This window comes from Plectropomus leopardus, chromosome 11 (genome assembly GCF_008729295.1).
Source record: "Plectropomus leopardus isolate mb chromosome 11, YSFRI_Pleo_2.0, whole genome shotgun sequence".
Lineage (NCBI taxonomy): Eukaryota > Metazoa > Chordata > Actinopteri > Perciformes > Serranidae > Plectropomus > Plectropomus leopardus.
Window position 1 is genome coordinate 7,143,971 of NC_056473.1, and position 17,177 is coordinate 7,161,147.

At 40.3% G+C, this 17,177-nt stretch overlaps 1 protein-coding gene across 7 annotated transcripts in view; it reads left to right on the forward strand.

Moving 5' to 3' along the window:
* The first annotated feature begins 883 nt into the window (after nt 1–883).
* tjp1b (tight junction protein 1b) overlaps nt 884–17,177 on the forward strand; it is a 72,912-nt gene continuing 56,618 nt past the window's right edge. For 4 of the 7 annotated variants that reach the window (XM_042495377.1, XM_042495378.1, XM_042495379.1 and 1 more), the window contains exons 1-2: nt 884–1,035; nt 10,441–10,582. In XM_042495377.1, the coding sequence (XP_042351311.1) occupies nt 884–1,035; nt 10,441–10,582 (294 nt within the window). The remainder of the gene's footprint in view (nt 1,036–10,440; nt 10,583–17,177) is intronic. The other 3 variants (XM_042495383.1, XM_042495385.1, XM_042495384.1) reach the window with 2 other exon arrangements.

Sequence of the window (17,177 nt, forward strand, 5' to 3'; positions counted from 1 at the left end):
ATGAAAAAAATCCCACAGGCTTTTTGACAAGGGAACCAGGATGATTCGAACTCCCCTGTCGGTCTCCAGAAAAAACATCATTCCTGGGGCACTTCATGAACCATCATTAATTTTATTACTTGCACCTGTGCTTTTCATTTTGTAACGTCAAAATATATTCTATGACAAATGGTTATTGCAGAATAGGAAATGCCCATAAAAATAACCCTGACCACAAAAAAGTCAATAAATAAATAAAAATAGCAGTAACAGAAGAGGGGCTTAGACTTTCTATTTCCGCCCCTGTTAGTCATCACTTGTTCCAGGAAGTATTGTGTAACACAAAGATACTCGTGTTTCTAAATAAGCTCCCTTTAACAAGCAATTAAAGACAAACTGTGGACTTCCTAAACAGATGCTACAACTGAGCCCATCCGAATGAATCGGTCCCTCGCCTCCCGCCTCCTCCTCCTCCCCCTCTCCTCTCCTCTCCCTCCTCCCCTCCCTCCCAGTCGCTCCCCTCTGACTACACTGTACACACACTCTCTCCCCTACCTCACACACACGGACGCCTGGACGCTGCAGCGTTTTTAAGAGAGTGTTTCCATCCCCGGACAGGAGGGAGGAGGCAGGAGGGAAGGAGATAATGTCCAAATCCTGACCGTATTCCAAAACAAAGAAAAGCAACACAAAGACAGAACACATCGGATGGATCGGCGGTGTGTTTGCGAGCGCTAAAACACGGTCAGAGTGTCATTGCAGACATGGGTCGCAGCGGTACGGCACCTTTCGCTCAGCTCCTTGGGGAGTGTTTTCACTGTCAGTCCTTCAGCGCTGGAAATGGCGTTGTGATGCTGAGCATGGAAGACGCAGCGGAGGCGGATGCCAGGGAATAAAGAAATATATGATCACCTGTGCTTTTCTTTGGGTTGGATTTTTAGTAGCGGTGGACAGTACCATGGTGAATTACCAGAAATACATTACTGTTATGCAGCTGGCTCTGGGGGTGACCGCCTCCAACAAAGAACATTGTCTCCCTCCCAGGAAGCGTATGTGGTGAGTATGAATCTTGGTGCGGATGATGATGATGATGATAATGATGATGTGATGATGCAGGTTGGGAGAAAGAAAAAAAAAGAGAGAGGGGGGCTGCGATGAGCTCCAAAGCCTCCCACATCTCGTCAAATGATGAGCGGGTCACGGAGCCACGGTGCGCTCGCTCTCTCTCCCAAAAAAAAGACATAATATTCCCTCCAGCCACTGCAGCCAGTCTGCACCATGTTGCAAGCATCACAAACATACTGTGGTCGATACACCGTAGGTAACTACTCCGCATGCTGGGAGTTTGCGTGCGCGCGCGCGCGCGCGTGTGACACCCAGTCCAGTGGCCTTAGCTTTATGTCCTTCCTCTCCATCAGTTTGTAAAGTTGAATGCGTAGGGATGATGTCATAGCCTCATCACTGTTTCTTTGCAACTTCACTCGCTTTAATGTACTGTGTGGCCTCCACTGCACTGCTGCTGTCACTGGAAACCATCAAGCTAACCATGTGGTCACCCTCTCCTTATCCTCACCGCTGTGTTGTAACTAATTAATAAAGTGTAAAGCATGAAATCCTCTCCTGTTTTTATTCCCTGTACTGCAGCCAGGCCTCTGTACACCTCTCATTAAACATTTTCCACCCATACTCTCAGCATGTTTGTGTCTCTCCACCTCTCCTGTGTCCTCATTACTCTGTGTGCCTGTATACTGTGTATATTGCAGTGACCACCTCTCCTTGTCTCTCTTTCTGCAGCCTTGTTCATTTGTTTACTTTAAAGACAGTCCTCCTTTCATTCCTTTTTCCAAGCTGTAAGCAGATTGCTGCTGAGGCTGCAACGTGTGTGACATAGTATCCCTAATTACAGCCGGATTACCATCTTGTTTGAAAGCAAAGACGGTTAATTAGGAGTCAATAGGCTCAATGGCACTCTGATAGCAAGTGTCTTGCACAAAAAAAAAGTATTGCACGGCGTGGATCATTTAACCAGACAATGCAGTTACACTGGCATGGCTCCAGTGTGAGGGAGGCTTAACTATTATCATCACCTCTTTAAAGCCAACCTAAACCATTTCCTGTGTGAAGTGAGGACAAAACACCGAGGCTAGAAATCTCTGAGCATCACATTGTCTTGAGGAAGAATAACATGATCAGAGGAGATTTACACACAGCTACAACCTGGATTTTATAACATGCAAATAACTTTATTATGCATAAAGCATGTTCACAGTGGGATGTTTTTACAGTTATTAAATGGCGCAATAAGGTGTTTTATCTTAATTCAAACATGCACAAGAACACAATCTGTTATCAGGGGCGATGTCATTGAAGTCAAAGTGCTGCTGTAACCTCATCAGGGGTCAGATGCTTCTCATATGCAACATTTTTTTCATCATTTGGTCTCTTTGGCTAATCATATTCCTTAGTCATCTTCTTATTAGTCTAATTGCCCCACAAGGAGAGGATGGGGGATTTCACTGAGACAGAGGACTCCTTTCATGTTTCTTCTGTTATTATTGTTTGATACTTATATCTCCATATTTAAGTAGATTTCGTAGCGATCCCTTCTTGTCTCATCTACAGCAGTGCACTGATACAAAGGGCTAACCTAGTTATGTAACTCTTAGAACAAGCTCTGACCTTGTTAAATTGAACATTTTTTTATGGCTAGAGTGAAAAGTAGTAGTCCCTGCTTTTTGGGAGATGGAGTGAAAATGCTGAATTCCTTGCGCCCCTCCAGTAACCCCTTAAAAACACTGGTTAATTCATTATATATAAACTTTTTATGAATGATTTGGATTTTGCATCTTTCAATCCATTTACTGCACTTAACGTTACAATCAACCATTTTGTAAATCGTGTTGCTGCAATTTGGATATTTTAAACTGCCTTTCAAGCAGGTGTTGTTTTTAATTCCCCTATTGTAATGATAATACTTTAGTTTGTGTTACCTGAGTGATAAAGTATGGTGCACATTATAAAATAACCTTTGTCATAAAGCAACAGAAACTCTCTTTTGTCAAGGCTCAGACTATGCACATTTAAAGCACAAAAGTGCACACACATGTAAAATAGGACTAAAGCTGTTAAAACTGCAGTTGACAAGAACAGTTCAGGATAGTGTCTGTTTCAGTTGTTTTAGGGTAATAATGCAGTGTTGACTTTTCAAACCAATCTGCATTTAAAGTTCATAACCACTTAACAAAAATTGATGATGATAGTGAAAAATACATGACATGCAATATCTGGGATTAATGTTTTAGATGTTTATCCATAATTTGATCCTTATCTTTGTTATTGTTAATAGCATTATCAGTAAATACACTAGTAGTCATGAAATTAATAGTTGTTCTGTGGCATTAGGTAACAGTAGTAATTATACCTGTTCTTGTAGTGCTTTCAAACTGCCTGCCTTGTTGCTCAAACGACCATACAACATTTACAGAATGTGTGTTAATTAGAGTCACAGTTATTCAACTTTATCCTCATCCTTCTTGACTTTATATTTGACAAGAAAATGTAAAAAAACAACAACATACAAGCAGTATGTAGAAAAACATTCTAATGAATGTGCTGTAATGCAATATAACGTATGTAGTGCACAGTGTCCTTTAATTGAATGGGCATGTGTTTTCAGAATTTTCTGGTTAGAAAGAAACCTTGTAAAACATGTAGTGTCTGCCCACCTGAGTGAGATGCAGCACAGCGACACTGTCAACTGAATGTGAGTTTCAGGTGGAGTACAGCAGCAGGTTTTGACACCTCATGAATCATAAATACCCGATGAATCCTGCATGAAATTTTCTCAAAGCTACTAAAACACACGCATCAACTCAGCCATGCGGCATATGTTTCATATCCACATTTACAAAGTGATGTGGTAAATGAGCTGACTTTGCCATCGGAAGGTGGAGCGGATGGTGGATGGCATGTAAGGGAGATACCGAGATCAACAAACGATAACAAAGGTTGTGATTTAGCGATTCATTGCTGTGTGTCCAGCAGCTTTTTAGGCACCAAATGTGGGTGTTTTGTAGCGACCCAAAGCTGCATATCCTCTTGGGATAGTGACCCAAAAAAAAGCAGTTGTTTTTATATATTCCTAAACATGAGAAAGTGGTTTTGTGCCTAAATATAACCACATGTTAACCACAGTGTTGTTGAAACGTGAAGTTTTAATGTATCTGCTACATAATAATGTGCAGATTTAGCATATCCATGGTTTGCAGAAATGTATGAAGACAATATTTTTTCTGGCGATTTGGGGGTTTTTTTTCCATCAGACATAAAGCACAAAACAATGTTTCTAATGATAAATGTGCTTTTCAACAAAGAGGTTCAGGTTGTGCACTGTCGTTTTTCATATTTTAGTTGTAATATATTCTTACATAACACCTGGTGTTGTTATGAGAACCAAATGTCCCTCATCCTCTCTCTGCCAGGAATTTGGAGAAAGATGCTCCACCGGTTTAACCTTTTTCTGCAGATGATATTGATAACTTTATTGAAGTGACCTTTTAAATAAATACTGCTCTTTGTGTTTCCATATACAGAAATGCAAAAACACTTCTTCAGATACACACCACTGGAGCAGAAGCTATTATTTGAAAATAAATCTATGGCAGGGATGATAATTATTCATTCTTATCAAGCAGAAATACCCAAGATTTTCTGGTTACAGCCTCTAAAATGACAGGCATAGCCAGTTTTCTCTTTCTTTGTAAGTTGTGTTTAATTTGAAAAAAATCTCCATATTTATCATGTTTATTTTAGACAATAAACAAATAATTGAACAATTAAAGAAGATAAAGATTTTATTTGGATAGAAAAATAATATATGATTATTTAACTCCATAAGCATTAGCATTATTATCTTGTATTTATCCACTGTATACACTCTCTTCCAAGGATTTGGAAAGGCACCATACTGTATGTTCAATGGAGTAAAATCATATTTCTGTCATTCACAAATACATTTCGCATACAGACAGGATGTGACATCACAGAGGGACACAGAGATGTAAACAGAGGAAAATGCTTCATTGCATTTCAGTTTAAGCACCCTGATTTTAAGGTTGCTTTTTACATAATTGCAGCGTTAACTCTGTCCCATTTCTGGTCAAATGGTCAGAGCTGCTTCCTGTTCTGCTGATCTCACAGCGTGTGGCGGCGAGATTACACACCGCTCTGCCCCGAACACTTACACCATCCACCGTACAGAGACAGTGTGTGCCATGTGCATCGCATTCTCCCAAAATTAGAGGAAGCGCAGCTCGGCTTGCCTTTGATAAAGACTGAATAGCAGCGGCAGCTCTCTAAATTAGGATTAGTCTTTGCAAACAGATGTTCCTCTTGCCTCCAGTCTTAAAAACCCATTCCCCTCTGCACACAGCCAAAGATTAGCATTAACCTGGCTTAATGAACTTTACACTTTGTTGCAAGCCTGCAGGGATATTACAACAAGTCCATTGTGTTTATGTAATGTTTCCTCTTATTTTTAGCCTGCACCTTTTCTTACCAAAAAGGAAAACAAAAGCAGACAGTGTGGTTACAAGTGCAGAGATTCAAGGCTAATGTTGAATTAGCCTGTGTCTTTTACAGTGTGTGTGTCTTTATGTGTTTTATTGTGTCTGTGTGTCTGCAGACACTGGCTAGGATTGCTCTCCTTGTTAAGTGTTATATTAGCAGTGGGTAAGATGGGAGGAATGGAGCGTAACATTGCCTATTGACTTGCTGATTTAGCAGTGGCCGTTATTGCTCGAACTAATCGTATCTGATGGCTCCTCCAGGCAGACAGGGAGCAGAGGGACGGCATAAAGTCCTGCAACTGATTAATGTGTGTGTATGTGTCCCTCTTCCTTTCTTTGTAATAGCATCAGGCATCTGCTTGACCTTACCTTATCTGTGAACTACGTTATCACCCTCTGTAGTGGACGGTCAGGCCATTGGGGGTCCTGGCATCAGTCTTATTCTGTTTTCTTTTGAGGTGGATTTTTCTTTGTTCACAGAGGCTGCAAAAGGTCCAAGACTCCAATACAGTCATCATATCAGGGTCAAGCAGACACTTATTGTGTTCACACATCATGCACCTGACCTGTTTACTGATACAAAACAGCGAATGAAGGATTGAGGCTTCTACTTAGCACATTACAATATGTATTCTCAGTCTTTCACACTGCTGTCTGAAATCAACAGAGCTGAAAATAAAAACGCACACACTGCCCTTTCAATGTATTGTATTATAAGTGGCTCAGTCAGAAATATAAGTATCTCAATTTCTGAACTTTGAGTTTCCAGTTTCAACAAGTTATAACGTGCTTTTCCTGAGATGTAATGCCATTATAACAACACATAAACTAAGAAGGCTTTAAAACTTTGTATCTTTTTTTGGAAGTTGTTATGTCTGTAATTTTTACTCACTGCAATTCCTTTTTGTCGACCACGATGTCTTGTTTGTACCGGAACAAAAGATTTTTACAAACTCTTGCTCAGTAACAAGATGTTAGTTCTTCATTTGTAGCGGATAATTTGTGACATGGTGGAACGAGCACATTATTTGGAGAGAGGGTTTTTTTGTTATTGTTGTTGATGATGATGATGATGATGATGACCACTTTCTCCCTCATCGACCTCGGCTGAGCATTTTGTGTGACAGACTGCATCGTTTTGGTATTTATGATGAAGTTGATACGTACTCTCGATTCCGATTTTGCCGAGCAGAGATGTAAAAAATAGGTGGTCTACTTATCGTTAAACTGCATCATGGCGCTTTTTTTGCTTCAAGTCTGTGTTGCGTTGCGATACTTTGATACATAGTTCAACATATCCTACTCGTAAACACCACATCAAGAATAGTGCTTTTCACTGAGTGGCCACAGAAAGTGAAAGTGTCATTTGCCTTGATAATATTTTGGTTAGTGGGCTTCACACCAGTGTAACTAAGACGAATCTTATGTTTCTATGGTGCAACCAAACATCCACACAGCATTAGTATCAAACTAAGTATGTGTGGAATTTGCACCCTAACTTAAAAGAGAACTTACGCACAGCTGGCGCAACAGGCTGCAGACCTTTAAAGAAATAGGTTGACATTTGGAAAAACGCTCTTTTTTGCTTTCTTAATGCAAGTCCGTCCATTAGATTAAAAAAAAAAAATTAGCCGGGGTGTATCTAGAGGTAACAAATCTTCCTACCAGCTCTTCTAAAGGTCAGTGATTAACCAATTATATTTTGTTTGTTTAATACATACATAAACCAAAGTTTACAGTCAAGTTGGACTTTTACGGGCAGTTGTTCTTCTGAATATTTCTTGACTTGGAGCAGTGATGACAGTGATGACAAGACTCACAGAAGTCACTGTGACAGGCCAAGAAATAGTCCAAAACTTACCATTCATACACTTTGGTTTTCTACAAATTAAACAAACAGTATTTAAAGTGCCATTTAGTTATCTTAGGAAGTGCTGCCAGGTAGATTTTGTTACCTTTCAGAGCCAGGATAGCTGTTTCTCCATATTTCCAGTCTTTATTTTCAACCCAGTCATACCTTTAATGTACATATGCATATTATGAAGCTATTGACTTGTAGCTGTAGCTTCATATTTAGTGCACAGACATGAAAGTGGTATCCGTCCTCTTATCAAATCCTTGGCAAGAAAGCTAATATGCATATTTCCCAAAACTATTCCTTTAAGATTATGTCAATTTCCATGAAATTGTTTCATTTAAAGTACAAGGTAAAAGGTCTTTTGACTTTCCATGTCCCTAACAGTATTTTTTAGGTCACATGCCAAATGGCGTTCATCCACATGCAGTTTAAAATGTACTTTTTATGGTGATAAAGTGAGAATGAGATGTTAACATTCAGTCTCACACATTTATGTATTCCCTCAAACCTCAGGAGAAACACATTATACCTGCATATTTGATAGAGAAGCAGAATTCATCACAAAAGCGATATGAAATTGTTCACTGCACATTATATCTGAGTCGGCACAGTTGCTGGCACTATGTTACATTGTGCCTTTGTGGCCTGAAGTGTTTTGGCTGAAATCCATTTCAGAATCAACATCCAAGAAATGAGCCTCCGAATGCGCAGGACTGCACTGGGGCCTTTGATACAGTCCAAGCAGCTTTTCTCATTAGTCATGTTTGCTGTATTGTTTATGAGAACAATCTGAGGTCGCTTGTAATCGACTGCACGTATTGCAGAATGCTTTTTTATCTCGCATTTCCAGCCAGTAAGCAACTTACACCGCTTCAGGCAACTATTGACTTGATGCAGAGAGAAAGTGGAAGGTGATGTTCTCTTTCCTCCCATCTTTGTTCATTCCTTTCTCTCCTAATTTCCCCTCACTGAGTCTCCAAGCCTCAGGAGCTCCTCTGAGCCTGCTGCTGAGCACGCTAATGGATATCTACTTGTCCCTGAGCCGTACTGTAGACAGGATTTTTCCTCATTGAATATTGCGTTAGGTAAATCCTCATTAAGAGTGACTGTCTTTCGTGACACTGAGAAAAAAGACTGAAAAGAAGGAAGCAATTACAGTAATACCAATTTGAGCTACACTGTGCTGTACACGCACTGCACATTGATGGGAAACACCTCTTTTTGTGTAATAAATGAAGTAGATTGGAACTGTTGTTTGGTCTGCAAAATGTCAGAAAATAATAGAAAAGAAAATTGCTTGTCAAAGTTCTTACAGCCCAAAGTGTCATCTTTATAACACTGGTTTTGTCCAATCAGCGGTCCAAGACCCAAATATATTCATTTTCAATCATATAAAATACAGAAAAGCAGATCATTCTCAACAACTGAAAATCTAGAGCCAGTACGTTTTAGTTGTTTTCCCTTGAGAATATGCTTTAAACCAGGGCTACTCATCCTTTTGTAACTTCAGGCCCACTTCTGGTTGTTAAAACATTTCCAAAGACCATCTTACCAAATAACACGATGAAAAAGAAATATGTATCCGGACAATGTCCGCTGTTAATGTTGTGATGACTTTTTGTTGTACCAGAGCCTGTCCCTTTTCCTAAAGAAGTATTCTTTTGGCTTCCCAATCATAGACTGTAAAAATAATTAGCGACCATGACATCACCCATTGGTTTGTGGACTCGTGTTGAAACCTCCAGTTTTGCATTTTGGCTGTCACCATCTGATTTTTTTATGGAGCCAGAAGTGACCATATTTGGCAAGAAGCTAAAGCTGTAGTGGAGCAAGGGGTGGATCTGACTGAGAGGCCGAAGACTCTATCAGAAGACAGTCTGTTACTTAAAGCAGCCCACCCTTAAATATGCGCAACTTTAAGCCTTAATGAAATGCGAGTGGGTGTGTTATATAAAAATTTACGCCCATGCAGTTATCATGAATGTTAAGATTAGCTATAGCTTCATTCATTCATTAGCCATAACTGTGTATCCTGTTAAGGGTCATGGAGGGCTGGAGCCTATCCCAGCTGACATTGCATCAGAGGTGGGGCACACTCTGGACAACGCGCCAGACTATTGCAGACTAATAACTTGTCAACATTTATAACTCTACAAAGTGAAATTTGCAGACATTTATCAACAGATTTCAAATATTAATAGCTGCATTAATTACAAATAAAAAAGATAAACACCAGCTAGAGTTTTCACAACCTGGCCTTCTGAATGTTTAATAAGTGATCCACAAAACATTAGTAATTGATTTATTAAGCATTAATAAAGCTGTCAGTTATAACCTACCCAAGGGGTAGAAGAGGTACCAATATAATGTATTTGTCTAATATATAGGAGACGGGCGTGGCTGGTCTCAAAAAGTAACCCTGCTGTGGATTGATTGATAAACTAAATTGTCAATTCAGTTTTATTCATGCCTACGGGGACAATTAATTTTGTGGCAAACACAGCACATTACACAGCAATTAAGCCACGAACACGAGGAACACAAAGGAAATGAGAGGCGGAGGGTTTTAATGTGGTCAGAAGGGTTCCAGCAGTGCTGCTTAAGTATGTCATTTGTGAAGGGTAAAACATTTCCTGAGAGTATTGGTGATAGGTCGGCCAAGCATGCCTCCTCCCCACATCTCACCATGACCCAGCTACAGCGTGGCTGCTGTGGCCCACAGAGCTGCACAGGCCGTACATGTTGGAGGCTGCGGTGCTTCCTGAGCTCCAACCAGCTCCCCCACAGGGCCTCTCTGACATTAAATCCAATTATAGATTTCTTTAAATGCCATTTTATCCAGCAGGGGACTGTGGCCTTTTGAGAAACAGCAAACGTGACCACTGTGTTCTTCCTCCTCTTCTTCTTCGGTCTTGCCCGTGGCACTTTGTCCTGCTGTGATACAACCATGCTGGAAGTGTATTTACTTGCCCTGATGTAGTGCTGTTGTTTTTTTCTTTGTCCTCCTTCCTCCCGCCCTCTCTGTGCTCACCTCAGGATACACCCCAGCCCGACCGCTGGCTCCGTCACTGCAGCCTCCTCAGCGAGCACCATTCAGGGCAAACCATCACTGCGCCGCATCAAGGGCCGCATTCACAGGAGCAAGAGCCTGGACAGCATTGATCTCCTTGACTCCAATGTAAGTTAACACACTCAAAAAACCACAATGAGCTTTATCACCAAGCCACAAACACTGTTATGTATGTTTAAAATGAGCAGAGCACATAAGTCACCATCCTGACATCACGAAGACTTGGTTATGATACAGATACAAAAATGTCCCTCAAGAATATGCTTCAGTTGTGAAGGGGTCTTGTAGAACTGTAGATTTTGTGCAGGACAAATATCTTCAGTCTGTATTTGATCATTGTGTGAATGACTGAATCCACAGACATACATTATTCAAATTAATCCAACCATGCACCAAAAAAGCTGCACAAAGCATGGTCTTGTCTTTGGGTAAAAACTCAAAAGCAGTGAGAGATAAACTGCACACAGTGCTGTTTACACACAGATCACAAATGGTGGCTCATTCCTTGAATGACTGTTTCTCACAAATTGCAGATCATTTTGCAAGCACTGCAGGTATTTTGCATTCTCATGCATGAGCTGCAAGTATTGAGTTTACTTTAATTAGCAAAATCTGTGAAAATGAAAGGAATAGGAAAATAATATTGCAAATTGCAGCTGGCATGTTGCAGATTTGGTGAACCTGAGATGATGGAAAAAAGGTTCATCATCCTGCTGTGTTGAGGCTGTACTAATATTGTTTCCCTGCACAACAATCCACAAATGTGACAGAAACTTGTAGGAATGTGCATTGTTAGTTGTTCCTGTGTCATGTTAATATGTCTCCCTTCAAGAAATTGGTCGACATTTGTGGTTTTATAGGAATTTTACACTTTTTTATACAGATCAAACAAATTACATATAAAGTCTTTTTTTGGTGGACATCTCAGGTGCTTGAAGGTGGAATTTGTTACCTTTTGACAGAGCAAAGCTGGCAGTTTGCTCCCAGTCTTTGTGCTAAGCTAAGCTTACTGGCTGCTGGTTGTAGCTTCATATTGACCACATTAACATGAGAGCGGTATTGGCCTCCTCATAAATAGGGCTGCAACTAATGTTTATTTCCTATGTTGATTAATCTGCCAGCTATTATTATGAGTAACTGTTTATCATGTAGTCTATAAAATGTTAAAAAATTGCGAAAAATGCTCATCAAAAATTTCCAGAGCCCAAAGTGACATCTCCAGATAACTTCCTTTTTCAAACCAGCAGTCCACACCCCAAATAGTCCCCATTTATTATAAGTTAATTCCTACATTTAAGAACCCACAACCAGCAAATGTTGACATTTCTGCCTGAAAAATGACTGAAATGATTAACTGATTGTCAATGTGATGGGCAGTAATTTTCTTTCATTTGATTAATCAACTAATTGTCACTTCTCTACTCATAAAACTCTCTGCAACAAAGTGGAAAGATGTATTTCCTAAAATGACAGATCATTCCTTTAATGTGGGAGATAACTTACTTACTTTTACATTTAACTCAAGAAGGAAATCCAGAATTTCGTCACATTTAATCTCTTTCGAATTTGACCACTTATAATAGGTTCTTTGATTTAAGATTTTAAAAAATGCTGATGAAGTTTCAAGTGAATTGTATGGTATAGATTTCACATGGTTTCTAAGAAGAAATTCAGTTTGAGCATCAAGGTTGCGATTTTATTCATAGACACACACGCTCATCTTTTAGGAAAACAGGTGTCTAATGACTCAAAATGTTCCCAAATGCCTGAGGTGAAACTCTTTCTTGTCTTTATCGTCACGCTAAATGATCATGAAACATCCTTTGATGGGGTTATTAATTCACAAAGCAGTGTTTGAACTTCAGAGATCTGCTGTGCATAAATCAAAGCAGTCATAACTGAAATGCACACGTGGACTTTGTTGTTTCCAGACAGCGCAGCAACAGACTGCTGGAGGGCCTCAGCCTCCAGGGAATGATATCGTGTTGACAGCTCAGATATGACCTGACTTTGAATTCAGCTCAGGCGCTCCATCTGATTGAAGGATATTGCAAAACCACTGAGCTGGTTGAGTCTTTGATACAAGTAATGGTCAACAGCGGGAATCCTGTTGAGAACATTAGCTGTGAATGCCTCAAAGATATATATTATGTCTTATCACAGTTGCTTTTGCTTAAAATTATGTTGAACTTGTATTTTACATTTCAAATGTTCAATTATGTTTCAGATTTCCGATCATTAAGTGTACCTCTAGGCTTTATCTTTAACTCCACTCAGCTTGGTGTTGCTTTGTGTCACAGTCACAGAGCTTTAAGCCACTCTCTGATGTGCTGATTTATTAATGAGACAAAGAATCCACAGACCAGCTCACGGCTCTGTGGGGCTGCATGCTAACATGCTCCCAATGGCAATGCTAACATGCTGATGCTAAGCGGTAATAATGTTTACCATGTTCATCATCTTAGTTTAATGTGTTTGCATGCTTATAGGACAAATACTAAGTGTACTTAGTGCAGCTGAGGCTGATGGAAATGTCACTAGTAATGTTTTGTAGGTGTTTGATCACAGACACCAGACACAAAGTGCTTTACAGTCAAATCTGAGACACCAGATAAAGTATAGAAGGGGAACCGATTTAAGGCAAACATTAAAACATAAAATATCACTTGCCATCTAAATGCCTGTCTGAACAGATTGGATTTAGCTGCTTTTTAGAAGAGCCCACAGTGTCCAAAGACCTCAAGCTTATTTGAAGAGTATTCCAAAGCTCAGGGGCTGCTGACTGGAAGGCACACTTTCCCTGGATCTTAAAATGTGTCCGAGATACACTAAGAAACCTTGGGTAGAGCACCTAAGGGCTCAGCTTATGGTGTAGGGTTGTAGAAAGTCCATGATATACTGTGGAGCCTGGCCATGGAGGGCGGTAAAAGTGAACACCGTTTTTTTTTAAAACCCTCAGAGACCTGAGCAAATTGGTTTGATTTTTTGCAAAGACAGGGCCCAAATATCAGCATAAAACCAGTAAAAAGTTGAAAGGAAGAAAGAAAAAAAAATAAGCAAAAAATAAATAAAGGTAAAGCATAGGAAATGACTTGAAAAGTGCTGAAAATTGAGAAAAAAAGAAGAAAGTATTTTTTCATAATTCTAAATATATAATTATGATACTTATAAATATAGTTTTCTGGATGTTTTTTTAAGTTTCCCTCTTTAAAAAAATACATTTTCAAGTATTTTCTTGTCACCTGTTAATAATTTCTGATTATGTGTAAGACATGTCCTGCCATGTTGCTCACTGCCTTTCCCCCATGTTTTTGAAAGAAATCAAATCAATCTGCTCAGTTTTCAAAGGGCTAAACAGCTTGTGAAAGGTGTCTGAATGCAGCACTACAAAACTGATATCAATCCAGGTTTCAGAGGGTTAAAACGAATTCTGAAATTAACAGAGAGTTTAAATTATATGTAGTATGTGAATGATGTATTTGGTTAAACATTTCTAGAGATGTGTAAAAGGTTAAAGATTTATTAAGGGAGGCAAAAAGAGAATCACAGTAGTTCAGACGTGATGAGATGAAAGCATAAATATCAGCATCTTCAATTCATTTCTTGACACAGGTCTTTGGTAATAAACATAAGTGTTGTTTGTCTTGATTATGGTGCTAGATGAAAGGTCAGAGGACCATCGAAGTTATCGCAATTCATCCTTAGGTTGACAGCAATGTCTGAATGTAATTTCTAGACAAAAGCTGTTGAGACACTTTAGTTGAAACTATAAATATCGACATCCTGGTTGCACCAGAGAAAAAGTCACAGGATCTCATTCTCATGGCAACATGAATGCCCATTCCAATTTTTGTGCCAATCCATTTAGCAGATGTTGAGATATTTCACAAAATAAGTGAAAATTTGGACCTGTTGTAAGTGTAGGGAATCACCAAAGTCGGTCGGAAATATCCTCTGGGACACAGACGACTGTTTGCATGAAACACTGAAGGACAGCATCAGGTAATAATGCTGCCGCTAACCACATAATATAAGGAGCGTGCACAAACAACTGACTGTCATGCAGGAGTCTGGAGTTCGCTTCCCCCATGGATGTGTCAGGGATTTTTCTACACCTTACCATGTGCATCTTTTGCCTAAATCATGGTGGGTGCGTCATCCCACCATGACGTCATTCCACCATGACATCATCCCACCATGAAGTCATCCCACCATGAAGTCATCCCACCATGTGCATATGTTGACATCAGCGTAATTGCATCCTGGAGCGTAAACAGCTGATGCAGAAGAATACCTAAAACATCATAAGTAGACGCAGAAGGTCACTGACAGAGTGACACCATGTTACGAGTTGGGATGAGAACATGCTGCAGCGATACACACACATGTGCCTACATGCATGGGCCCCATCAGAGAAGCTCAGTTTACAAGTCACACATAGATAACGTGATTTCAGTCCCTGCTCTGGTAGCCATTACTCCGCTATATGTTTGCATAGCATAGTTGTATGGTGCTATATTGATGTTCTGAATGTTGTGCAGAGCTCCTTTACATCTGTACAAAATGTCATGGCAATCCATCCAATAGTTGTTGAAATATTTAAGTCTGATCCAAAGTGGTGAACTGACTGGCAGGCAGACTGGCATTGCTGGCGTTTCCATCCCTAAAACCATGCAGCTAATGCAGAGAATTTGCCTCAGTGAAAAAAACAACCAGTCATAATTGATTGAACAAAAGACCCATATTTCAAAAGTAATTACAAAACCATCATTTAGTTCCTGTCTAGTGAACCGGACAGTGGGTGCTTTTAGGCTGTAATTGACAGATTAGTGGTGGCCTTGATTTTGAGCCATACACAGGAATCATAAGCCTTCATCTGAATGGAAAAAGGCAGTGTAGTGGCACTGTATTCTCGTACCCTCTCCTGCTCTGTAAGTCATAGAGAACGACTTACCACAGTGATGTCATTTGTCTTTATGGCATGCCACTCAGAGGACGCTTCAAACGGCTCGAGAGGCCACTATCTCACCAGAGACTGAGAGCCCGGGTAAGGGCTCCTGGCCTTTTCATGGTATATTTCTTTTGTACGGGCTGTGTGTGCACTAGAGGAAAACTTGCTGACTTGCCCAAACTAAAATGCAGCTGATGGAAGTAACGGTCCGCCTTACAGTGAGTGATGAGACTGCAGGATGCTCAGCTGAGGAGCAGTTTCTATTGCATCCTGCTAAAATGTCACAACAGACACAACACTGCCTCTGAGCCGTTGGGCGATCTGCAGTCGTTTTCCAACAGAAAATCTTGCCTGATTGGCCATTTCAACAGAAAACTGAGGATATTAATCAACTGAGTGTATGAATTTAGGTCCATAACTATCATTGCCCATCAGCGTAGAGCTAAATAATCAATAGTAGTTAAGACTTTGTTTATATCGATTGCTTCTTTTGATTGCTTTTCTCTCTTGATAGTCAGGGGAGGACTTTGGCACCCGGCCCACTCCCGCTGTCATTTGTGTTGGCAAGCATCGTACTTGTTCACAGAAAGCTTGAATCAGATTTTAGTGCTAAGGCTGCAGAAAGCACAACAGAGATGGAGGTGGGGGGGGGGGGGGGGACTACAGTCTTTTAATGCACCCGATGCCTTTGTGTATAGCAGGAGTTATTTTTCTGTTCATCAACAACACCTCGTTTGAAGCAGCAGCGTTTACAGCATTTCTTAATGCTTCAGGGAAATGCATTAGTCCATCTGTTCAGGTATTACACAAAATCACATTCTCTGTATTATTTACACCACCAATCTCGCATATCCAATCACTTTGTGACTTTTCTTTGTTGTTCTTAAAAAAGACAACCTCGAGGATAAAAAACAGGAAATATAAATTGTCACCTTGTTAACGGAATATGCTGTCTTTGCTATGTGTGTTTTTTATGGATAAATGTTGAGATGATTCTGAATAAGCAGTGTATTCTTATTTGTATTACATTTTATCAGGACAGTGGGAAAAATATATATTGTACATGCACAGCACCTACAGTGTCCCTGATGCAGTGATGCTAAACTGAGGTTGCTGTTTCTGTTTCATGTGCTTTGAATTGGGGAAAGATCTGTTTTTAATGCAGTATTTTTCCTGCCCTCTCAGCTGTTTTGGAAAATGTTAAAGGAATGTTTGCTGCAGAGGCTATAACCAGGTGAGTTGAGGGGGAAACTAAGAGTGTATCAGCAGGAGCAGATGCAACTAAGCCAAGATGAAAAGCGCAATTAAATTAATTACTCCTTAACAGATCAGGATCAGTCACCAACAGGGCCTGGAGCTTCGCCTTGGTCAAAGTCTTAATCTCCTATTAGTTCTGCTCGCCCCATCCCACTTCTAAAATCCCATCCTTGGCTGCAGTCTGCTGTGGACAGAGGCACTCCCCCCTCTATCCACCACCAAAAAAAAAGCCCCCGCGTAAGCATTTATTCGCTGCTCAGTCTTCGGAAAGTGCTGCAGATGCATTTACGGAGAGAGCAACTGCAGCTGAATTAACCAATCTGCATATTCAGGGCCTGTTAGAGGGAGATTGTTCCCGTGTGTTGAAGGCGTGGAGGTGCATGAGGGTGGGAGCAGAAGGGCCGACTCTGAGTGAGACACACCAAGAGCTGTGGAAAGAGACAGAGGGAGGGAGGAGCAGAGCATAGGGGGGGGTGGGCGCAGGAGATTTATCAC